Genomic DNA, 24,957 nt, shown 5'->3' on the forward strand with positions numbered 1-24,957 from the left:
CATCCCTTGCGGTGCACACAAAACACTTCATAAATGTTCACTAAGTTTAACTGGAGAGGTTACATGGAACACACGAACACACACACACACACACACACACACACACACACAACTCTTGATACAGTATATACACCCTGAATAATCCCAGTTACATAGTTTCAAAGTTAAGAATAAACATTTTATTCAATGAGGTAGATAAAAATACTCAAAAGTAAACTCAAAAGTAAAGCATTTTCAGAAGTGCCCACATATTATGGATTTATAGTGTATCTTTGAATTTATGCAGTGTTAACCGTTTTCATAATTCTTGTCTATTCGAGCGGTTTTCAATGTTTAGCATACTTATGATTTTTATTTAGCCAAAGTAATCACTAAAAAGATATAACGCAAAATAATTCATTTTATTTCTTAAATGCCTATGTATTTACAACCATAAAAATTTTCATGCTCTATAACTTATGAAATACTACACTTTCACGTTTATTAAAAATTAAAAAATCTTAGGAAATCTATTTCAATTACTTATGGAGAAATTAATGCCAGAATGATCAGAAACTGTCAAATTACTATTATTAGCTTAAGATTTCATCATAATCACGAATAGCATTTAATCACGAATACCTTCATTTTACTTTTAAAACCATACTTACAGCTTTTAGGTTAAAATCTCATAGTGGGGCAGTAATAAGACTTCACTCCAAACCAGTCACATATGGAAGGAAGCTTTTAATTCAAGGTTTCATTAGGGTCCACAGTAAAAAGATACATTTTCATGAGGGTTAACACGATGGATAGCCAACAAGGAAATATGCTAGCAGGGGGTAGACCACTGCCATCTAAGCATGCATGGAACCAATAGACTACTTCAGAACATGCTATGTCCTTGATTATTGCCAGCTTTTCTATAATGTTCAGGTTCTCAAAGGTCACTGAATTTTATAATTATCTCCAAACAATTTTCTTCAGGGTCATTTAAGCTTTGTCTAAACAGCTGGGTGTGTTGCCAAGCAACAACACCATCTCCTCTGCTTAATTCTGCTTCCAAAATAACTTCAGTGGCACCAGAAAAATCATGATAGGAGCGAAGAATTTTATCTGTTGGAGGAAAAAAAAAAATTAACACTTTGCTTTTGGTAAGAACATAAAGAGATAGTTTTGGAATGCATTTGACATACCTGCCTTATAGATAAAAATCAACCCTTAAAAAATAAATACAAATTATTCTTTATGGAGGAAATGTGTCCTCTGAAAAAAGGAACGATGTTTTCTCCTTCCATTTGTGTTTCACCATAAAAAACATCAGCCCTACTATTAATAATGAGGTTAAACTACAGGTTTTAACTTAAATTTTTTTTTTTTTTTTTTTTTTTTACTGCAACAGTATGAATAACTCTAGGCTAAGGAAAACTCTTAACTACGTCTCAGATAAGCACAATCACTCTTCAGAGTGCTGAACACACACTTCACGATTACTTCTCCCATCAAATGCTTACCGCCCGCCAGCTCTACTTGTGCTGCATCAGATCTCAATTTCCACTGTACTGCTCCTGTCTCAAAGGTCTGGCTACTTGTCCTAATGGAAATGCTATCTACGTTGAGGCCAACTGACCCACATTCAAACTTCCAGGAAATGTAAGCATAAGACGATCCTTCCTTTCGGGTTAAATACACCTATAAAGTAGGTGGGAGAAAAGGAACTGTCAGAGATCATCAAACAGTGTAGAAAAACACATATAGTCACAGTCTTATTGCCACAGGAACTATGCACAAATGGTTATTTAAAACATAACTTTTCTCCACTGAAAAGAGTTTTACTGCTAACAATTTTTCATTTTATTAGCAATCTTTGCGATAGCATCTTTTGCTATGGATGAAAGGTATTATTTGAATACAGGTGCCTCAATAAGTACAGCCCTAAGGCTGCATGCTAACCAAAATTTTGGTAAATCATATTCTCTTTTAAATTACCAACTCCAGCTATTTATTTATTTTTTATTTATTTATTTTTACATTTATTTATTTGTTTATTTATTTTTGGCTGCGTTGGGTCTTTGTTGCTGTTCCTGGGTTTTCTGTGGCTGCGTCCAGTAGGGGCCACTCTTTGTTGCGGTGCGCGGGCTTCTCACTGTGGTGGCTTCTTGTTGTGGAACATGGGCTCTAGGCGCGCGGGCTTCAGTAGTTTCAGCACATGGGCTCAGTAGTTGTGGCTCGCAGGCTCTAAAGCACAGGCTCAGTAGTTGTGGCTCACGGGCCTAGCTGTTCTGCGGCATGTGGGATCTTCCCGGACCAGGGCTCGAACCCGTGTCCCCTGCATTGGCAGGCGGATTCTTAACCACTTCACCACCAGGGAAGCCCCCAGTCCAACTATTTAAAATGAACTTTATGATGAATCCTGCTGAAAATGAAGAGTCTTTTTAAATGCAATTATTCCTTAATGTATCTTCTTTTCTAAGCCTGGATTTTCAGATAAGCTTTCCTAGAATGAGATGGGCCATATCCTCTAAATCAAGCAAATACCTCAGTCATTGCTAAGCAATGGGAATGGTTTACAAGGCTAAAAGTCCATGCTCCCCGGAAGCCTCTCTAAACAAGATGCTCCCCAGGCCTTCACCATCAATGCTGTGACCACCGTCAATGTCCTCTCTAAGACGTCCAGACCGACCGCTGCCTCCAGTCCAGCTCCCTTCACAGTTTCATCCACACTCTTCAAATGTGCTGACATGAAAACTGAACATCCACAGCCCTGGCCCACTCACCCAGGCTTTAACCCCTGAGAATCTGACTCTTTACTCATTTATCCCTAATGTCCAAACTCCCACAATAATCCATGCATTTCTTCGAAATAAGTCTTGGGAAAAAAAAAAAAAACCCTTTCCTCATGGATACTGCACTTACACTTCGGTCATGACGTTACACTCATCTTTCTGCAATTGCCTAATTAACGTTTTTAACATCCCACTGCCTCCTGTCCTTTGCTGATCTAGAACATACAGCAAGTACCTGCCTCTTGCATGACATCCAAACTTGCAGTTTTCATGGTCCTCCACAAGTGCATCCCGCCTTGAACTGCCAATACTCCGTGACACAAATGTAACTGTTTTATTTCAGGTATACTTGTATTATCTAACTTAACCAAATCATAAATGCTCTGGGGGCACAGGCTCTGGATTTATGGGGTTTAATAAACAGTATTTAAGTACTAGAAACTTGTGCGCGCACACATACATTCTTTCAGAAACAGCTAATCTACTTCTCAGGGGCAAACAGCTGGCAGCACCACATGAAACACACCTGCCATGGAAATGTCCAATTCCTTACTATTCTAGTTCTCAGCCATCAAGTAAAACGTCAGTCACTGCTAGCATGCTATTGATATGCTATTCTACTCGGCAACCTCTAGCTAGTTTTCTTCCAGGTTAAATATGCTGGCTAATTTGAGTTTTTAGAATCAGTGAGCTGGAGACAATGAAACTGTTAAACACTCACTCTCCAAGGAAGATGACTTAAAACTCCTTAGACCAGAAACACACAAAGCACCTGCTGCTGTTCTGCACAACCATCCCAGCTGTCTGCACTGTTGCCTGCCCCACTCGGGTTCCGGGTACCTCACTCTAGCACGTCGGATGCGTGTGTGCCTCCTGCTTGCTCCCCTGAGAGCTGTGTGCATGGAGAGCCTGGGCTCAGGGCTGCAGCAAAGCTGCCAGGGAGCTGTTAGTCTCACCAACACTAAACTCCTGGGCACCTAGGGATTATCCATAATGTAATTACTCCTCCAAAGGAGAGGCTAGGAAGTGGGGCTACCTGGAAAAGAAGAGCCAGACAGAGGGGTCACTGGAAGAAAGGTGGTGGGAAGAAACTGAAAGACAGGGGGCAAATATATTTATGTCTCAATACATGTCTTGTGTGTCTTGTGTGTTTTCAGAGCTCAGTGGCTTCAAATGCCCCCGCTAAAAGTGTGGGCATATAAAATACGATAGGCTGAAGTCAAGCTAACTTCAAAGTTCTAGTTTACCCCCAAGAACTGCCTTAATTGTATCACGTGAGTCTGGGCCAAAAATTTTTTTTTCTTCTTCTTTCTTAAAGCTTCTAATTTTGAGACATGACAGAAAAGTCTTACAGGTACACATGGAAAAGTAATACCTGATCACAGTAGAAAGTGAAGACAATCTAATTAGAACTGTTTTTAACTGTCACAGAAGGCTTATAATGGCTGTTGAACATGTCTGAAAATTGCTTTTTCTAAGACTTACATTTTTCAGTCCTGAAGGCATCAGTTTTTACAACTCTAAAACTTTAAAGGATACGGTGGACTTCATCATTGAATTCTTAGATGCTTAAATAAACCTTTAAACATACTGTGAGCAAATAAAAGTCCTCTTAGGCTAAAGAAACAGCATATGGAGATAAAGCAGACCCTATTTATATTGAAAATCCATGTCATCTTTTGGACACAACATATTCTGTCTGTAGCACTTTAACCAACTTATTTAACTCAGCATTTTTAGAGACTGTAGGATGTCACTATGGTACTGAGTACACTATGTATACCCAGTTCCATAGTATACTATGTATACGCAGTTTGGCACTTTGAAATGTACCAAAACATCAGGATTTACATAAACCTCCAACTGTGGTCCTGTCTAGGTGTAAAACCAATAGAACCAGTAATTATAATTTATTTAGGAGAAAAAAAATACTTTATAACCTCTCCAACAGGCAACTGTTTGCTCTAAAGGGGAAAAAAAGCATTTTTGTAACTGTTGATCGTTCCGAGCTTCTTGATTTACCTTCAACAAATGTTTTGCCTGTTGGCTTTTTAAATTTGTATGTGATCCACCCTGGCCCCTCTCTGGCATCCGTAGACAACGAAAGCACATCACATACAACCTGTGGGGAGGAATGAGACCAGTGCATCTGTGGCTTCAGATCTAAGTTATACTGCGTGCCATGCACCCTGCTGAGACTGGTCCTGAGGGTTGTGGCTGCGACCACTACTCTCAAGACTGTGAACAACCTGCACATCAGCTTCTTTCTGTATTTCACATTCTTGGGAAGATCTGCACTTAAAGATTTTCTCATTACATGAGAAACATGCCAGGCTGGTTAGCCGGCTGTTACGGTTTCCTGGAGGTTCAGTTTGCACTGCACTGTTTGAAGCTGCTCTTTAGTACACACTTAAAATTCTCATTCTGCTGCGGCTGCTGAGATGAACTCTGAGTTCACGGTGCAGTCAGTCATTCCTACAGATCCCCAGCAGAGCAGCTGTATTTCAAGAAATGCTAATTGAATGCTAGTAAGCTGCTCTTGCTCATGAATCTTATTTTTGGTTATTCCAATTCTTCAACTGAGGTCCAGCGTGAACACTGTCACTTCCCACTGTATTTACATCTTTCCAGACTATGCTTCCTACTTATTCCATCTGCAGCCTCTGGATGGCCAGTGTGATGATGGTCCTCCTTTGCCTGAACTCCTGCAAGGTTTCCTATTGCATAAGTGCAAGGTCATCAAAGTCCCTGGGGCCTGACCACCGTTCACCCCTCCGGCCTTCTTCCCCGCTGTTCTCCCCGTGTTCCCGACTGCTTCCTCTTCTCTGAAGGTGCGGGTGTTTCTTGCTTCTGTGCGTGTGTACACTGTTTCTCATGCCCCTCTCTGAGAAACTCCCCTCTGCCGCCCCCTCGGATATCACTTCTTCTGCAAGGCTCCGGCGTGAGGTGCAGCGGCTCTTCCTCGTGTGTCATACACGGGCCCACGTGTCTTCCTCCTACACAGGCCTAGCTCACCTTGGGTGCGCCTCGTAACTCACCACTAGGCCCTAAGTGCCAAGCACAGAGTATGACAGGGCGCATGGCTGCCGAACGGCTGAGGGGGTCAATTCCTGACATTACGCCGTGCACCCGAAAGGGCTAACGTGACTCCAGTGGCATTGAGAATGACAAAACTGCTCAAAACTGCAAAGTACTGAGGAACATCCAAGGGGCACAGTCTGAATGAACAGAGCTCCTGCGGTGCTCGACGTGGCCCTCCGGCGCCGCAGAATTTATGCCGTACACACTCAAGCGCTCGTTCTCACATCCACCCGTCTTTATTATTAAACATTTGCTACGTATCAGGCACTATGCTAGACATGTGAATACTGAGAGCACAGAAGTGAGTAGGAAAAGACGAGGTCTCTGCCCGGGCCATGTTTACAGTCCGGTAGGAGAGAGACAATCTGTTCTCACCCACGTGCGTAGAATAAACTTCAGGAAGGGGAGCGGCATGATGCCACGAGTCAATACAGGGTAAAAGGAACCAGCTGGCCAGGACTGGACGGAATGAGGCTTACGCAGGTCCTAAGGGTAAGAATAAGTTAGTCCCACAGAAAAGAAAGAAACGAGGCTCCACGAGGAGGGGGGCAGGGCAGGGCAGCGCATGCAGAGAGCCAGGGGGCAGCCTGGGGGTGCAGGGCGAGGGCCAGACTCAAGAGACCGGAGCTGCTTCTCACCCTGAGAGCACTCAGTAACGAACGGGGTTCTGAAAACGTTCTCCATGCTGTAGCCAGAAAAACATCTTTGAAGGGACCAGGGCAATGCTGGGAGACTAGTCAGGAAGCCACTAACATCACTTTTATCAGGGTGTTATTACTTGCCTCCTAAAAAGAAGACTTTTTTTTTTTCTGCGGTACGCGGGCCTCTCACTGTTGTGGCCTCTCCCTTTGTGGAGCACAGGCTCCGGACGTGCGGGCTCAGCGGCCATGGCTCACGGGCCCAGCCGCTCCGCGGCATGTGGGATCCTCCCGGACCGGGGCACGAACCTGTGTCCCCTGCATCGGCAGGAGGACTCTCAACCACTGCACCACCTGGGAGGCCCAAAAAGGAGACTGTTGATTGAGCTTTTTATGCTCCCTTCAAATCCAGACACCACTGAACAGTGTCTTTGCTAAGGAGTAAAATTCAGAGAGTCTCTGTGCTCCCGGGAGGCTGCCACTGTGAGAGCTTACGGCTCTGTTCTAATCACCCACAGACGGGCTGCACGGGACCTGCCGTAACTCCAGCGTGGGGATTACTGAGTGGAATGAGCCTCTAGTTTTAGCTGAGTTAGAGAATCCTTAGCAGGGGGCGTCCTCGAACAGAACGACAGAGGTTGATTTAGGCGAAAAATTCATGTTTTAATGGCAACATATGACTTCGGAGTGATTAGTCTCTACAAGCGCAGTTACAATTCCAGCATTCTTCTTCATTTAGTAGTATTTTAACTGGAAATGGATTCGTTCAGCTTTTTGAAAAATGGCGCCCCTAGTAAAAGCACACGAAGGCACAAACTTTGCTTCAGTAGGCTCCTGTTTCATACTTAATGGCCCTCACACCTCACTTGCCTTATGTAAAGCCTTCTCACACAACACCCCGGCTCCGGCCACGACCGTCCACTCAGAGGTCTGGAAGCGAGCCCTGCCCTGCACGCTCCGGCCCTGTCTCGCGAGCATCTACTCCGCTCTCCGCGCGCAGGCCCAGCGGCACCCGCGCTATAGCGCTCTGCCAGCCTCCCGCAGTCCCCACGGCAACGCGCTGGCGTCCTTGTTACAGCGCCCTGCGTCGTGGCTGCTCACTCTTCCTGGACTGTGAGGGCCGACACGGTGGCACCTTCACCTGCGCGTCCTCACGGTGAGAACCGTGCCGGGTACAGCAGGCGCTCGGTGCGTGTGCCGAAGAGCAAACGCGGGAACAGGACGGGAGCATGCACACACTGACCCTGCTCCTGGGCACAGTGCTGCCTTCTCCACCAGGCCGGCGGTCAGGGCGCGAGGCATGCCTTGTCTCCAGTTCAGCACACACTAGTCCTTGGGTAAACGCCATGTCTGTCCTCTCCTGCTTTCTGTTCAGAGCAATTCTTCAGGTAAGGATGGTTTTCCAGAAGAAGCTCATCCTCTCTCATCAGCGAGAAGAGTCAATTACAGATACACATATCTTGAAGTTTTAAATTTTATCTTGTATTATATTTTATGCCCTTCCTTAACTAAAGAAGAGAATTCCTCCATCTACAATCTCAATGAGCCTACAAATCATTCTTGGCTTAATACAAACAGATAGTCAAAATAAGCACCAAGGTAAGTTTAGAACAAAAACCTATGGGGTAGGGGGGGGGTGGTGGTGGAAGAAAGCAGGGACCTTATCTTTGTATGTCCTCTGTACTCTGATTAATGGCTGGTACAGTGATAAGCATGTAGTAGATGCTCATAAACACCAGCAGCTATTCATCTGTGACTCACCTGCTAAATCTATTCACTATGTCTTACAAGTGAACAGCTTCTCACTCTTCAGGTGGCAAGTTAAAGCTGCCTATAAGCTCATTCACTCCAGTGAAACCTATCAATAATATGGTCAGACCTACTTAGGTCATGTGAGTTGCTCTGAGCTTATTTTTGGTGTGTGCCTAAGGGGGAGGGCAGTCTAAAAGCAAAGCCTCTTATTCCAGACAACAAGTAACAACAATGTACAAGTTGGTATAATAGACTACTACACTCCCACCATCCATTTCTCCCTTTATTTTTAGGAAACAGAGAAGAATAACCAATATCGCTGCTCAATCATCCACATTCTTATGAAACAGAAGTGTGTTAGATGGTTAGCTCTTGGGACTTTGGACTAAATGGGTTACAGTCCCTAAGAGTTTGCCCGTAGCAGGCAATCAGTACACATCTATGAAGGAAGTGGATAACAGTATACTCTACATATCCATGCAAAAACTAGTCACATGAGTTGGCCATACACTTGATTATTTTTCCCCATGAAAGAATTAAATTCGGCCTCTTTGATGAAAATGGATACTTTCTTGATATAAACACACAGATTTCAAATGGACATTTCATTAAACAGAGAGCAGGATCTTCTTTTACAACTTAAAGGATTACTAAAAGTAATTTTGATATCCGTTTTCACATTATGCACAGCTGAAAAATGAAGCCAATCTATATTTGTTTAAACAACGACTGAAGTTTTAAACAGCTTCATGCATTACGTTACCATGTTCCAGTCTGTTTCAACTTTTCTGAATATGGATTCCATTCTCCACACACCATTCTCCCATCCAGAAATGGTTTGGTTATTACTTGAAATGCGGACATAATGATTTTTTACTATATTATAGCAAAGGTGGAGCTGTTTAGAAATCTTCTCGTTTTCAGAGGGGATGAACAGGGTTTCTTTACTCTTAAAAAGAAAGCAGAATTAGTTTTTCAACATAATAGAAAACAGATCCATAGAGAGGTACTGCTATGGATAGTGGTTAAGAGATTCCTTCAACTTGAAAATGAAAAACTGGTGCCACTGGAAAATCTGGAAAATATTTTACAGATTAAATATGAACAGTATGATGCTGACGTAGCACCAAACATTACTAGACAGAAAACAAGAAATATAAGCCGTAGCTAACTTACACTTTTCGGATTTTGTGTCAACATGACTTCATTTCCACCACCACCATGTCTTAATTGGATGCTGCAATCCTCTCCTACAGCTGATTTCCCAGCTTTCAACTCTTAACTTCTCCACACAGTCATCAACGTGATTGTTAAAAATGTAAATTGGGACACATCACTTTCTTTTTTTTTTGGCTGCACCACGTGGCATGGGGGACCTTAGTTCCCCCAGCAGGGATCGAACACACGGCCCCTGCAGTGGAAGTGCAGAGTCTCAACCACTGGACGCCCCCAGGGAAGTCCCTCACCTTCCTGCTTAACTGGCTCCACTGACCTCTCACTGCACAGGAACGCCACACCTCTACCAAGGCTACCAGGGCCCACATGGCTTGTCCTCTGCTTCTTCTCCAACCAGATCCCACGGCACCCTTCTCTGCGGTCTCTTCACCCCCACCGTGTTACTTCTTCTTTAGTTCCTCACAAAGGCCCAGCTGCTTCCTGCCACAGGGCCATGACACATGCTGTTCCCTCCGTCTGGAATGCTGTTCCTTCTACTCTCCAGCTACGTGATTCTTTCTCACCCTTCAGGCCTCAGCCTAAAGCCGTTTCACCAGGGTCCTTTCCTGATGCCCGAAGAGAGGACAGTGCCTGGGAGGTATAGCTGGAAACAATCTTTCGCACATGTGAAATTGCTACAAAAACTCGTTTCACCTTAAAATTCCGGGCAAATTTTGCATTCTATTGCAAAATAAATGTTTATTTTAATGTAAAACAGTCGCCTGAAATCACCGGTTGAATCTCAGGTTTGAGGAAGATGATGTATTTGTCCCGCGCCTGTCTGTGGCACCGACACAACGTCCCCTCCCACTCAGATGTGAGCATAGCAGCGTGTGGTGTGTGGGGCTGGGCTGCCCTGTGCACTGCAGGTTGCTCGGCAGCATCCCTGGCCCCTCACCCACCAGATGCCAGTGGTACTGCCCCTCACAGCTGAAACCCCCAAAATGTCCCCGGACATTACACATGTCTCCTCGAAGGCAGTCATCCACTGTTGAGAACCACTGCTCTAGTCTGTATCAACGTCTTGCTTCTAACTAATCAATTTACTAATCAATCAAGATAGTAGGTGATGCTTTCCTGTTAAACATTGGGAACTAGGTAGTACACAATGTAAAAACTTCAAATGTACAAGGATCAATAAGTAGAATACAAAACATCTTAGAGAAGGAAAGAGAAAAATATTTATATAAATGTATAAACAAGAAGATAATTCCCTAGCAGAACCTGGATAAGGTAAAAAAAAAAAAAAAGTAGTTTATTATTTTTAGAAGGTGATTTTCTAACTATGAATTAGTACACTACACTTTAAAACAAGCATGTAACAATACTTCTCAAGTCTTCTCTATCAAAGATATTTCAGAGTGCTGACATAAAGCAGATGTAATTAAAATATTAAAGTACCATTGTCTACTATTTTACCAAGGATAACTAATTACCAAAGGGAAAAGAAAAATATATGTTACTAAATATATCATATTTCATAATTCTTTAAAATATAAGATTAAGACAAAACTTCTCTTTATGAAAATATCACCAATGTTTCCTTCTTTTTCCAACCGATTTCAAGATACAGTTCCCTAATTTTTTAGGACTGACTTTTAAAACAAACATCTATTTGTAAAGAGGAAAATGATTTTTTAAATCCACGGCCCTAATATGGTCTCCAATAACTGAGAAATCAAAAAAATGTTCATCAGGGAAAACAATCTGGGCATAGGACCCAATTCACATTTTTAAAGTTTAATCAATGTATATGTCATGCAAGAGGAAGCACACTTATCCACAAAAAGAAAAAGAAGCGAAGACCTAAATACCCCCATTTTAAACTGAACACAGCTGTGAATTACATTAGCTCTTTTCAGTTGGCTTCATTTAGATTTAGACTTGTAACTTGCACTGCATCAGCAGTGATCTGAATTATTTGTTGAAATTAGATCTTGTAATTCTATGGCTGAACCAACACTTCTAACTGCCAGCCAAAGATGATGGGATAAATTTAAAAGTAAACAAAGTTTACTACAGATAATTCTCCCCTTCGGGACATATTCCTTTATTAGAGAAATGAGGTGTAACAATGGCAAATTTAGAAAAAGTAGATATAAAACTTTGTGTGGGACTGTTTGATACTGCTACTGTGATGGATTATTTTCCTTTTAAGCATTTTTCATTGCTTATCTTCTTAGACGTTTATATTAAATACTTTTAGTGAGTCAACTTTAAGCTCCCTAAGAGCAAAGGACAGTCTACTGTACTTAATGTCCATTACAGAGCACACTGCTTTAATGCTAGCCCCTAACTCTAGAAATTACATTTCCATTGTTCTTTATTTAATTTTGGGAGATTAATCAAGTGATAATATCTTCAAATAAGTTTGACTATATAACAGTACTCAGAGCAACAACACTTTCTAGCCAAAACCAGATGCAAGCAAGTATGTAATAAGAAATAAACACTTTCATCCGCTGAATTACCCAGATTCTATTATTTTTCCCACTTTATAAAGTTTTCATAGCACTGAACGCGACTTCACAAAAGAGGATATCCAAAAGTTTAAAGAATGGGACTTCCCTGGTGGCCCAGTGGTTAAGAATCTACCTTCCAACACAGGGGATGTGGGTCTGGTCCCTGGTCGGGGAACTAAGATCCCACATGCCGCGGGGGCAACTAAGCCCGTGCGCCGCGCAACTACTGAGCCTGCACACTTCAACGAGAGCCTGCGTGCCGCAAACTACAGAGCCCACGTGCTCTGGAGCCCACGCGCCGCAACTAGAGAGAAAAAAACCACACGCCACAACCAGAGAAGCCCATGTGCTGCAACGAAGAGCCCATGCACCACAACAGAAAGATCCCGCATGCGGCAACCGAAGACCTGACGCAGCCAGAAATAAAAATAAATGAATAAACGAAAGTTTAAAGAACAGACATTCAAATTCATCATTCAGCACCAAAGTGCAAATTTAAAATCGGAAAAAAAAAAGGATATATATGTACGTATAACTGAATCATTTTGCTGTACACCTGAAACACAACATTGTAAATCAATTATACTTCAATAAAAAATAAATAAATTTAAAAAAAACTATGTTTTCCAGGGAAAAAAAAGTAATTTCTTATTAAAAAAATAATAAAATCACAATATAATACTATCACTACTATATACCACCAGAAATGCTAACATGAAAAAGACAGACAGGCAACTATAGGCAGAGCCATAGAAAAGCCTCATTTACTGCTGGGGAGGGTGTAAACCAGCACACATGCTCTGGGAAACTGCTCAGCGGCATCCGCTAAAGCCGAACATCCTCACACTACCGCTGCGATCCAGCTATTCTGCTCCCGGGTAGGCACCCATCTGAAACGCATACACATTCACTGAAAACATGTCTGTGTATGTTCACAGCAGCATAAGTTTTAAAAACCTGAAGTATAGTTGATATACAATATTGCGTTAATTTCAACTGTAGAGCAAAGTGGTTCTGTTATTTCTATATTTTTTTTTTCAGGTTATTTTCCATTACAGGTTATTACAAGATACTGGATATAGTTTTCTGTGCTCTACAGTGAACCCTTGTTGTTTATATCTTTTATACACGGTAGTGTGCATCTCTTAATCCCATACTCCTAATTTATAACCCACCCCTCTCCCCTTTGGGCAACCATAAGTCTGTTTTCTATGTCTGTGGAGTCTGCTTCTGTTTTGTAAATAGATTCATTTGTATTTTGTTTTAGATTCCACATACAAGTGATATCATGTAATATTTGTCTTTGTCTGACTTACTTCACTTAGTATGATAATTTCTAGGTCCATCCATGTTGCTGCAAATGGCATTACTTCATTCTTTCTTATGGCTGAATAGTATTCCATTGTATGTATGTACCACATCTTCTTTATACATTCATCTGTTGATGGACACTTAGGTTGTCTCCATGTCTTGGCTATTGTAAATAGCACAGCAGCACAATTTTAAGCCAAAATCGAGAAACAACCCAAATACCCAATAGTGATGTGGATAAATTATACTATATTCACACAGTGGAATATTATACCACAATGAGAAAATAAATGTACTATAAACACGCAGCAACAAGTATGAATCTCACTAATGTTGAGATAGAAATCGTCCACTAAAGAGTACATCCTGTATGATTCCATTTACATAAAGCACAATAACAGGCAAAACTAGTCCATGATATTAGAAACCAGGAAAAAGGTCACTCTTAGGGGTGAAAGGCAGTGGCTGGAAGGGAACTCAGGTCGTTCAGACACCTGCTAGTCTAACTTCTTATTCTGGTTAGTGGTTACATGGGGAACCACAATTTGTGAAAATCTGTTAAGCTGTACACTTATAATTAATGTGTTTTTATGTACTTTAGTCATAACTGCCCTAGAAATTTACATAAGGTAACAACAGAAAAATCCCATTTTAATTGCTTTGCTACCTCTTGTATGTAATTATACTACGTCAATCAATTATTGGTTCTCTTCAAATGTTTACATTTTTTAATAATTACTCTGCAAAGTTCACTGAAAGGTCGGGGCCAACGTGTTTTTCTGTACGTAAAGGGCACAGGACAGGAAGTGGTAAAGTGAGAAGGTTATCAGGCTGTAATGAAGCAAATACCTCTGGACCCGTTTCACCTCGGGCTACTCTCCACGCCAATGACCCAGATATCCTTCCTCCAAGTTCTCCAGGCTTAGGGCTTTTGGGAGATATAAATTCAACAAGCTCCACAATGATCCTCTGGAGAAGTTCTTTTCTTCTGTTTTCTGACAAAGAGATCTGCCTCTGTAATGCACGTTTAAAAAAAACATCATTAACGATTAGGGGAATGCAGAGGTCCATCTCTAAGTATGAATATAATTAAGACATTTGTATTTTAACAGGGTCTTGGAAAGAAGTAACCAACTTTGTTTTCATACATGTAATTTTGGAAAATAGAAAGGACACTGTGGAAACAAAATACTTTTACAAATTTTATGTTAAGAAATCACTGAACACCCATATCCAACTTCCCATGCCCTTTACTGGCTTAAGTTTAAAACAGAGGCAGCAGCTTCTGTTTCCGGCTGTGACAGCCTGAGTCAGACGAAGTGCCCTGCTGAGAAAGGTGTGGACAGCAGGGCACAACACACAACACACACACAACACACACACACACCCCTCCCCCCCCACCTGTCTGAATGCAACACAAAGCTACCAAGGTAGCCCGACCTCAAGGGAAGAAACAAACTGAGGTGAACTGAACTGTGCCTCTTCTCCCTTCCAGGCATTTGCCAATCATCAAATGGCCCAAGGAGCCGAGCTCAAAACAGGTGAACATGTTGAAACACTGAATCTCAACCACTGTAAGGTGATCTGCCTTATTCTAATTGCCTGCCAACAGCAAAATTCGTTGTTTTTTAAATCATGAAAAATAATATGCATATATATATAGTAAAAAAAAATTTCAGTACTACCAAAGGGGTATAAAATCAAAGCTGAAATTTCCCTCTTGGACCCCCAAGTCCTCTTCCCAGAAATACTCATTGTTATGTTAACAACTTCCCATGCCTTGTTCCAGAAATTTCCCTATGTGGACAAGTGTGTGGGTAATTATATTCAAGACACAATGACTTCAAAAAATAAGGCAACATATTTTTTATGTCAACTAGTATATACATAGAAACTTTGTTTCACTGAACTTTGAGATGTGACAATTTAAGGCAAAAAAAACCCCACCTCACAATACTTAAAACAAGTCCTCAAAAATTTTAATTTAAATATTTTTCATTGTAAAATAATGCTACTACTTGAAGAAGAACTTCACTGGGTTAAAAATTGGCTATTCTTGATTATATAATATTTCAAATGTCCTTTGAAAAATGACAAATGCCCATCACATACCTGCTTATTAAGTGTATTAATAGTTTCTCGAAGTAACTCTTCTTTAATTTCAGTTCTTCTGGAGATTACCTCTTCATGTTTACAAGAATAGCGCCAAGTGACATCAACCACCTCGAATTATAGGACACAAATATTCAACAAGATTACAACCATCAACATTAATTTGCTAAATACCTAAAATGCATGTAATTCTTAAATAGAATTTTTAAAATGCTGTCCTTTGTTTAACATTTTAAAACCTGTGGAAAAAAAATCGAAGAGAAAATGCTTTTTGTTCATTTTCTAACCAGTACACTTCCAAGAAAGACTGTGATTAGGAGATAAAATTTTCAGAACATTTAGCTGTTTATAACTTATCTACAAAGCCGATTTCACAAAATTCAACAAATAAACACTCCATTTTATTGTACTGAATACATAAATTATATATAAATATATTATAGAACTGATTTTTGACAAAGGTACAAGGCCAATTCAGTGGAAAAGGATAACTTTTTCAACAAACGGTGCTAGAACAATTCATTATCCATATGCAAAATAATGAATTTCAATTCACACCTTGGACTATCTACAAAAATTAGCCCAAAATGGATCACAGACACAAGTGTAAAACTAAAAGTATAAAACTTCTAAAAGAAAATGTAGGAGAAAATCCTTGTGGCTCAGGCTAGGCAAACATCTCTTAGACATAACATCAAAAAGCAAGGTCCACAAAAGAACAAATTGATAAACTGGACTTCATCAATTTCTTCTCTTCAAAAGTCACTGAGAGAATAAAAAGACAAGCCAGATAGGGAGAAAATCCTTGCAAAGCACATACCTGAAAAAGGACTTGTATTCAGAATATATGAAGAACTCTCAAAACTCAAGAATAAGAAAATGAACAACCCAACTAAAAAAAGAAAGGGCAAAGAAGAGAAATGGATGACAAACAAGCCCATAAAAAAGATGCTCAGTGTTGGTCCTCAGGGAAATGCAAATGAAACCACAATGCGACACCACCGCTCGGTCTACTAAAAAGGGCTAAAATGGAAAAGTCAGACCATACTGTTAGCAAGAATATGGAGAACCTGGGAATTCACACATATTGCTGATGAGAATGCAAAACAGCATCATCGCTTTGGAAAACAGTTGAGCCAGTTTTTTAAAAAGTTAAACAATCACCTACCATACGATTCGGTCATTCCACTAGCAGGCATTTACCAAAGAGAAAAAAGAAAGCATATGCCCATATAAAGACTTGTGCAGCTGTATTTGAAATAGTAAAAAACTGCAAAGTACCCAAATGTCCATCAACAGGCAAATGGATAAACAAACCGTGGTACATTCGTACGATGGAATACTGCTCAGCAATAAAAAGAATAAATTATTGATACTTGCAAACACATGGAGGAACCTCAAAATAATTACGATGAGTAAAATAAACCCCCCCATCAAAAAGAGTATATATGATTCCGTTTACATACAACTCTGGAAATGCACATTAGTGTATAGTCTCAGAGAGTAGATCTGTGGTTGCCTGGAGAGGGGCAAGAAGGAGCGAGAACGGAAACTCACGGGATAATGGATGTGTTCACCACCTTGACTGCAAAGGTCATCTCTCAGGCATATACAAATGACAACACTTATTAAATTGTACACTTTAAACATGTGCTGCTTATTTTATGTCAATTATACCTTCAAAGGCTGTCAAAAAAGAAAAAAAAATTTTATTCTTAGAACGCATTTTTTTCTCTTCCGTCCTACCTCATCTTTAGAAAATGCGATGATGTAGGACAGCTTCTTGCCCCAGCCGATCTCATAGAGGAGGGGCTTGTCACAGATGTCTTCACATGCGTCACAGTGCAGCCACCGCTGCTGAGAAGGGGAGTACACTTCTGTCCAGACGTGGTCTACGCAAGTGACAGACGAAGACGCGACAGGAGAAAAACAAAAGCTAAGTTTATAAAACCAAGACTTCCAATAACTATATACAAACGCATAAGATGAGAACCACATGATAATATGCAAGATTCTAAATTTTAATTAACAAGTGAGCATTTTGTGGCACACAAGACTCTAGAACACCTGCTTTAATTTCTCTTTCTCTTCTTTTTAATAGGGGCAATTCTTGATGACTTTTTTTTTTACTTTTTATTTTTATTTTCTGGCTGTGCCATGCAGCATGTGAGATCCTAGCTCCCCAACCAGGGACCGAACCCGTGCCCCCTGCAGTGGAAGCATGGAGTCTTAACCACTGGACCGCCAAGGAAGTCCCTCGCTCTCTCTCTGAAATTCTTGCAATTGTTCTGGAAAACCTCCTTTAATACAGTCAGTTTTAGGCTTAATTAAAAATAATGTGAGCTATAACTCTGAAAAGGGCAAACACATTGAACAACAGCACATAAACCACAGGACTAATGCACACAGTTTGCTAATGTGAAGGAGTTAATTCCACTTGGGAACTGTAGGCCAGCAGAGGTCTAACAGAGGATGTCTGGTTACTGATGGTCTCTATTTGACTGTAAGAGAACAATAACTATTAAGTGAAGGTTTCATTTTATCCTAAGAAAAAGAAAATAACAGAAACACAAGTGAAAAAAATCTAAGAAGAAAAACTTTTTAACATGTGACACAAGTTATAACTAAATAAGGACAATATAAATCTCACATGGCTTTTATTATATTTTATTGTATATTAAGATTACTAAATCTTTTACACTAATCTCTACAAAAATGAAGATTTCTACAGAACATTATTACACATGTTCTTATCCATAGAGAAACAGCGCTACTAAAATGTCATGATAAATTGTTAATAAAAAATGTTTAGAGTGTAAAGTACTAGGCAAAATGCTAGGGGTACTAAAAAAAATCCTGTGATCCCCATTAAAAAAAAAAAAAAAACCCATGAGGCTGGGATTACTGCTATTTACAGAAGGCAAATGGAAACACAGACTGACAAGGCGGGACTGTACACCCCATCCTGAAGTCAGCAAGACCACCCTGGCCTCTGCCCACACGGCGTCCGCACCTGTGTAATCCCAGACGTAGCGGGCTTCAAAGCCCAGGGCTCTGCAGCACAGTGTGAAACAATTGGCCCACTCCCCGCACCGTCCACATCTTGTTTCCAGAAGTTTCTCGGGATTATTATACCTGGTTTAAAATAACAACAACAAAAAGCTTCGATTCATTATAGAAATCAAGCATTCTAAAGAATTTACATTACCTCTGTGCTAAACAGTAATATTTCTTAACTTCATATTCTATTTTTTTTTTTTTTTTTTTTTTGGCGATACGCAGACCTCTTACTGTTGTGGCCTCTCCTGTTGCGGAGCACAGGCTCCGGACGCGCAGGCTCAGCAGCCATGGCTCACGGGCCCAGCCGCCCCGCGGCATGTGGGATCTTCCCGGACCGGGGCACAAACCCGTGTCCCCTGCATCAGCAGGTGGACTCTCAACCACTGTGCCACCACGGAAGCCCTTAACTTCATATTCTTAAATAACAATTAAAGAGCCTAGAATATGTGAGGCATTGTGCTAGAATCCTGGGGGGAAAATGATTAAACAGTGGTACAGCCTTCAAGGAGCTTATAGTCCTGAGAGAGGAAAGGAGAGAACACAAATCATTTAAATACACAGCAGAATGTGATACCAACCCTACAACAGGTCAGAATTAGTGTCATGGGGGAGGGGTCGGGGAGGAGGGCTTGATCCTGAACTGGGCCTTGAAGGACAGGCAGGATCCGGACAGGCAGATTCTCTAGGAAATCTGCATTAAGCATTAGTGTTACTCTAACAAGTGGTATAATTAGCTCATTGTACTTCAAAGGTAAACAACTTTAACAAACAACTCAAGAAAGATCTTAAAGCTTAGTTGAACTCAGTTTTGCTTAAAATACTATTCTTCTTTCTAACAATCATTTGGATTGAAATTTAATTCTGCTTAACTACTTAGAGGTGCTTGCTAATTTGCAAGTTGTTTTTTGAAATGTGTTGGCAACATTCTTTTAAAAAGTTACTCCAGTTATAAAATTACCATAAAGCTGAAGAACATCAAAATTTGCGTATTGTGTTGAGGATTTTGAGCTAATAAAGCTACTCAGGAAAAGTGCCCAGCTGAGCAGCGATGTCAGCTGTGAATGAACTGTATCTGCAATGACAAGCTGTCTGTCTTCAATCAAGCAGATGCTCTTGCTTGAGCTAAGTTAAATGAATTTATGGTTTAGGTAATGTAATTACTGGAAGAAGTTGCGTGTTAATGTGAAGAAGTAACACCAGCAGGATTAGAGCATCCTACGCCTCCATCTTCTAAACACACTTGTGCCAACTTGAAAGGCTGCTTGGTCTCTAACTAATAGTGTTCATCCTCCCAGCCCTACCCAGAGACAAGCACATGGTTAGGAGGGAAAAGGACAACGCTCGGTACAGACACCTTTGTTAGCCTCTGTCTCCCTGTGCACTCACTATCAGTCTACACCCAACTGCTTAGACTTTATGAGGACAGGATTTAATCACAGACATCTTTTATCTTCAAATCTTTGCAAAGTACCTGTGCACACATATGCTGAATGAAAAAATAACCTGCGCTTATTTTAGATAATTATTGGACAGTGGACTCTGTTTATCTTAGACTCTGTATATCACAGGACTGATTCCTCATTAGGACAGAACTGAGTCCCTAAGCCCCCAAAATCAGGTATTTCAAAAACTTGGTATCTTTTCTTGCCTGATGACACAACCAAACTTTACAAGTATTGTCAATTAAGAACATCTGATAAGAGACTTATAAATTAAAGGATGGAAAAAGTGAACAGAAAAGTTCCAGTTCCCTTAGTTTAAATTTAGCGATATGAGGGTAGGTTAGGTTGGTAGCAGAGGCCCCTAATTAAACTTCTGTCATTCAAGATAAAATATGATGAGGGGACTTCCCTGGCAGTCCAGTGGTTAGGACTCGGCGCTTCCACTGCAGGGGGCGCAGGTTCGATCCCTGGTCGGGGAACTAAATCCCATGTGCCACACAGAACAGCCAAAAAAAAAAAAAAAAAAAAGATAGTCCTATACTATACTTCAACCTTCCATATTTCCATCTGATGATTTTGAGTACAGCATTGTATTTACTATCACAATGATCACTATTATTCTAATGTTTTAGCAGTATTTTATGTGTTATCAGTTTTATTATTAAAGTTATCAGAAAGTTAAAATTTATGTATTAAAAGAATAAGAATACAAGATTTACAGCATTAAGTTGCTAGGACTGCACTCACTTTATATTCAAGAGTCAACAAACATTTCCTATATAAAGCCAGACAGTAGATGTTTTAGACTGTGCAGACCATATGGTCTCTTGCCAGTATTCAACTCTTGACATTGTAATATGAAAACAGTTACAGACCATAAGCTATTGAAGCAGCATGGATGTGTCCCAATAAAACTTTATTTACAAAAATAGGATGTGGGCTGGATTGAGCCTGTCAGCCATAGCTTGCTGACCCCTGTCCTAGAGGAATATACTTCTAATAATTAAAATGAAGATTAAAAGTTGATTTAATAAAATTCTCTTCTAACCATCCCAATAAGAGATTATTCTGACTTCACTGTCCAGGGGATGCTCACCTTGGAAATCGATTGCTGAACTGGCAGGCGTCACAGTAATGATCTTCCACTCTGTTTGCACCCCACTTCCGCTCATCATCACTGGGGAACAATGATTCGCCTCTAGACTTAGTCTGGCCACCACATTTGCTGCACAAAATGTCATCCACCCAGTGAAAAAATTCTTCCTTAAACCAGTGTAAAAGCTCCAGCAAAAGAAAGTCCTCTTCGCTTACATTAGTACCTGAGAAGTTATAACAGAACCAAGTAAGATTTAAAGCAGAAAAAACTAAAAACATCCACGTGCATTTTATCCTCAAATATGAAGCTGAAATATATGAAAACAGAAGATGACCTAAAAGGTCTTCACAAATAGGATGCGGATAGAATTGTCAGTGTATTGTGAAGCAGGCTGAAATACAATGACATAATCCACTGCACATTCAAAGCAGTGGGACTTTACTGCATCCTCTGACCGACACCATGCTGAATACAACCACCTCTCAGGGAACTACTGACAGTTTGGAGTTGATCCTGAAGCACCTGTAAGGTAACAAAGTAAGTCTGATTTTGAAAAACATTTTTTTTTTTTTTTTTTTTTTTGCGATATGTGGGCCTCTCACTGTTGCGGCCTCTCCTGTTGTGGAGCACAGGCTCCGGACGCGCAGGCTCAGCGGCCATGGCTCACGGGCCCAGCCGCTCCGCGGCATGTGGGATCCTCGCGGACCGGGGCACGAACTCGCGTCCCCTGCATCAGCAGGTGGACTCTCAACCACTGTGCCACCAGGGAAGCCCTTGAAAAACATTTTTAAATGACTGCATTATATTTGTTATCAGATATATTCACAAGTAAATATGAAACAATCACAGTATTACAGGCAGAAATCACAGAATTCTGGACACCTTAAAAATCATCCTATTAGCTTTTCTATTAGTGCTTCAACTGTACAATATAATTCACCATCATTCAATATAATTCACAAAACACATAAAAGCACAACCATGTGTTCTATCTATCTATCTATCTATCTAAAACAACCCTAGCAAGTAAGCATGACATATATTATTATATCCACTTTATCAAATAAAAAGATCTCTCTCTCGACCATATTCAAGACAGTGGTATCTCTGGGAAGAAGGAGAGGAGAAAACAATCTCGGGGACATATATGGGGATTCTCATTCCTATCTTTAATATTTTATTATTAAAAATAATAAAACATATATGAAGGAGATATATGGCATAATGTTAAGATCTAATAAAGTCTGATGCTGGGCACAGGTTTTTGATCTGTTATACGCTATTCTTGTATTTATGTTTGATACGTTTCAAAATAAAAAACTATAGAAGAAAAAAAAAACTACAGAGAATATTAAAAGGCCAAAATACATTATGTTCTTGAAAGGGAAAACTCAAAGTTGTTAACTCTCCGCAAATTAACCTGTACTTTAATGCAATCTCAACTGAAATTACAAAATAATTTTTCATAAACTTTGACAAGCTAACTGCAAAATTCATGTGAAAGGGGAAAGGCACAAAATAGTCAACACAATTTTGACTACAAATGAGATAAATTTGTCTACAGCACATCAAAACACATTACAAAATTCTAATAATTAAAATATTGTGATACTGATAAAGAATAGACAAAGAGATGAATGAAACAAAGCAAAGAGTCCTGAAAGACAGATTTCTAAGTGATACACGGTATTTAATAAAGTTAGCCTTTAAAGTCGTTCTAAGAGGATGGGTTGTTCAACAAATGGTATTGGGATGAGTAGCTATCCAAATATCAGATCCCTACTACATTCATTCTACTACATATATATAAACACTATACACAGAGAGGGAATATTATAAAAGTAACAGTAGAAGTTTACGTTTATGACTTTGGTGTAGAAAACAAAACACAACTGTAAAATCAAAAATGGAAAAAATAATTTTCTCATATTAAAATTTATAACTTTTGAATTTCAAGGTATACTGAATTAAAGAATACTGAGAGAAAAATGTAATGAGTCTAACAAAGAAAAGTATCCAGAATATATTAAGAATGTCTATAAATCAGTAAGAATATTAACAGAACCCATTAGAAAAATTAGTAAAGTCCATAAAAGAAGTTCAATAATTTCATTAAGTTGAAACAAATACTCCCAGACACTTCTGGTACAAATTGGAAGGCAATTTGTTTGGCAGGGATCCACTGTAGTATAAAAGTATCACACACCCTTGATACTTTTATATCTAACCCAGTGAGACATTCCTTCATGTAGGCAGGCATGCTTTACAAGGATCTTCACTGCAGCAGCCTTCAGAACAGGGAAATCTTGGTGTCCATCAGTGGGCAACTGGATAAATAACAGTGCATGCACACTACAGAGCATGCACTCTGAGGGAAAATGACTTCCAAGACACGTCAGTAAATGAAAATCACCAAGGAGCTGAATATATGAGAGATGATACACTTTATTAAACCCATGCAACTTTATTTATTTTTATAGATAACTATTTACGGGTGTAAATACACAGGAAAATATATGAAAAGGAACACATCATGGGATAATAGCTGTTACCTGCAGAAGAGGAGGTGGAGGACGGACTGGCAGGGAGAGTTCAGCTTTTCCCGTACAACATGAAAGTTTCTCAACAAGGAGATATTCATGAATGCTGGACTAAAGATGAACTTTAAGAAAAACAGCACTCTCATCCTGCTTTCTCCAACAAGTCCCTACAGCAGTGATCTTTTTAAGAATGCAAGGTAGCTTGAGTCGACTGAAACCCTCCGATGGGTTTCCATCTCATTCAGAATACAACCCAAAGTTGCCACTCTCGTTCTTTCAGCTGGCCCCTGAGGTAGGCCGAAAAATGGCTCCCCAAAAGATATCCACACTCTAACCCCTGGAGCCCGTGAATCCTACCAAAGAAGGCAAAAAAAAAAAAAAAAGTCCCTGCAGATAGGATGCAGTTAAGGATTTTGAGACAGGGGGATTATCCTACGTACTAAATGGAGGCCCTAAATGCAATCACATGTGTCCTTTCAAGAGGGAAGCAGTGGGACACTTTACAGAGGGGGAGGTGACGCAGCGGCGGAGGAGCTGGATGTGAAGATGCTGGTCTTCAGGATTGCAGTGGTGCGGCCACAAACCAGACTGCAGGCAGCCCCCAGAAGCGGACAGGGGCAGGGAGAGCTTCTCCCCTCCAGCGCTGCCCACACCCTGATTTCGGCCCAGGGATACTGATTATGGACTTCTGGCTTCCGGAGCTGTGAGACAGCACCTTCCTGCTGTTTCAAGGAGCCAAGTTTGTGGTAATTTGCTACAGCAGCACAGGAAACTCATGTACCCCCTTTGCCTCTCTCAGCTTTCTGTCTTGCTCCTTCTGCTACGCCATGCGCCCTCCTTCCATCCCTTAAACATGCCAAGCTCACTCCCACCCACGGAGGCTTTGCAGTTGCCAATGCCTCTACCAGAAAAGATGTGTTCCTTCTTTCCTACGTACATTAAAACGCCATTATACTGCCCTTATATTTTCAAGTGTGAAAGGATATAGTTGACCCTTGATCAATGCAGGGGTTACGGGTGCTGATCCCCCCCACGCAGTGGAAAATCCATGTATAACTTTACAGTCAGCCCTCTGCGGTTCCACATCCACGGATTCAACCAACCTTGGACCATGTACTACTGTAGTAGGTATTTAGAGAAAAAAAATCTGCGTGTAAGTGGGCCCGCACAGTTCAAACTGTGTTGTTCAAGGGTCAACTGTATACACAATCTTAGAAGCTGCATTCTGATGTGATGAAATTATGGATGGCTTATCTTCCCCCTATTTTCTGAATTTTCTACATAAAACAGGTATTACTTTTATAATTAGAGGGAAAAAAATGCCAGGGCAAACGTCAGCAGGGACATTGCTAACTACGTCTCCTCTGCAGGGCTCAGCACACACACAACATGACAGTAAGTACCTGCTAAATAGGCATGTATGTCAGGCATCACGTACAGGACCACAGTACTTTGAAATGGACAGAGCCTCCGTGACCACATA

At 40.6% G+C, this 24,957-nt stretch overlaps 1 protein-coding gene across 3 annotated transcripts in view; it reads right to left on the reverse strand.

The window, feature by feature from the left end:
* Window positions 1-598: 598 nt before the first annotated feature.
* Window positions 599-24,957, reverse strand: part of NGLY1 (N-glycanase 1) — a 57,382-nt gene continuing 33,023 nt past the window's right edge. Inside the window, exons 5-12 of one of the 3 annotated variants that reach the window (XM_060100178.1) lie at window positions 20,935-21,157; window positions 18,350-18,471; window positions 17,083-17,228; window positions 15,337-15,447; window positions 14,074-14,238; window positions 9,000-9,185; window positions 1,494-1,671; window positions 599-1,095 (exon numbers count right to left, since the gene is read on the reverse strand). In XM_060100178.1, the coding sequence (XP_059956161.1) occupies window positions 920-1,095; window positions 1,494-1,671; window positions 9,000-9,185; window positions 14,074-14,238; window positions 15,337-15,447; window positions 17,083-17,228; window positions 18,350-18,471; window positions 20,935-21,157 (1,307 nt within the window). In that variant the 3' untranslated portion in view covers window positions 599-919. The remainder of the gene's footprint in view (window positions 1,096-1,493; window positions 1,672-8,999; window positions 9,186-14,073; window positions 14,239-15,336; window positions 15,448-17,082; window positions 17,229-18,349; window positions 18,472-20,934; window positions 21,158-24,957) is intronic. The other 2 variants (XM_060100179.1, XM_060100180.1) reach the window with 2 other exon arrangements.

This window comes from Mesoplodon densirostris, chromosome 5 (assembly GCF_025265405.1).
Source record: "Mesoplodon densirostris isolate mMesDen1 chromosome 5, mMesDen1 primary haplotype, whole genome shotgun sequence".
In the NCBI taxonomy this organism is placed as follows: Eukaryota; Metazoa; Chordata; class Mammalia; order Artiodactyla; family Ziphiidae; genus Mesoplodon; species Mesoplodon densirostris.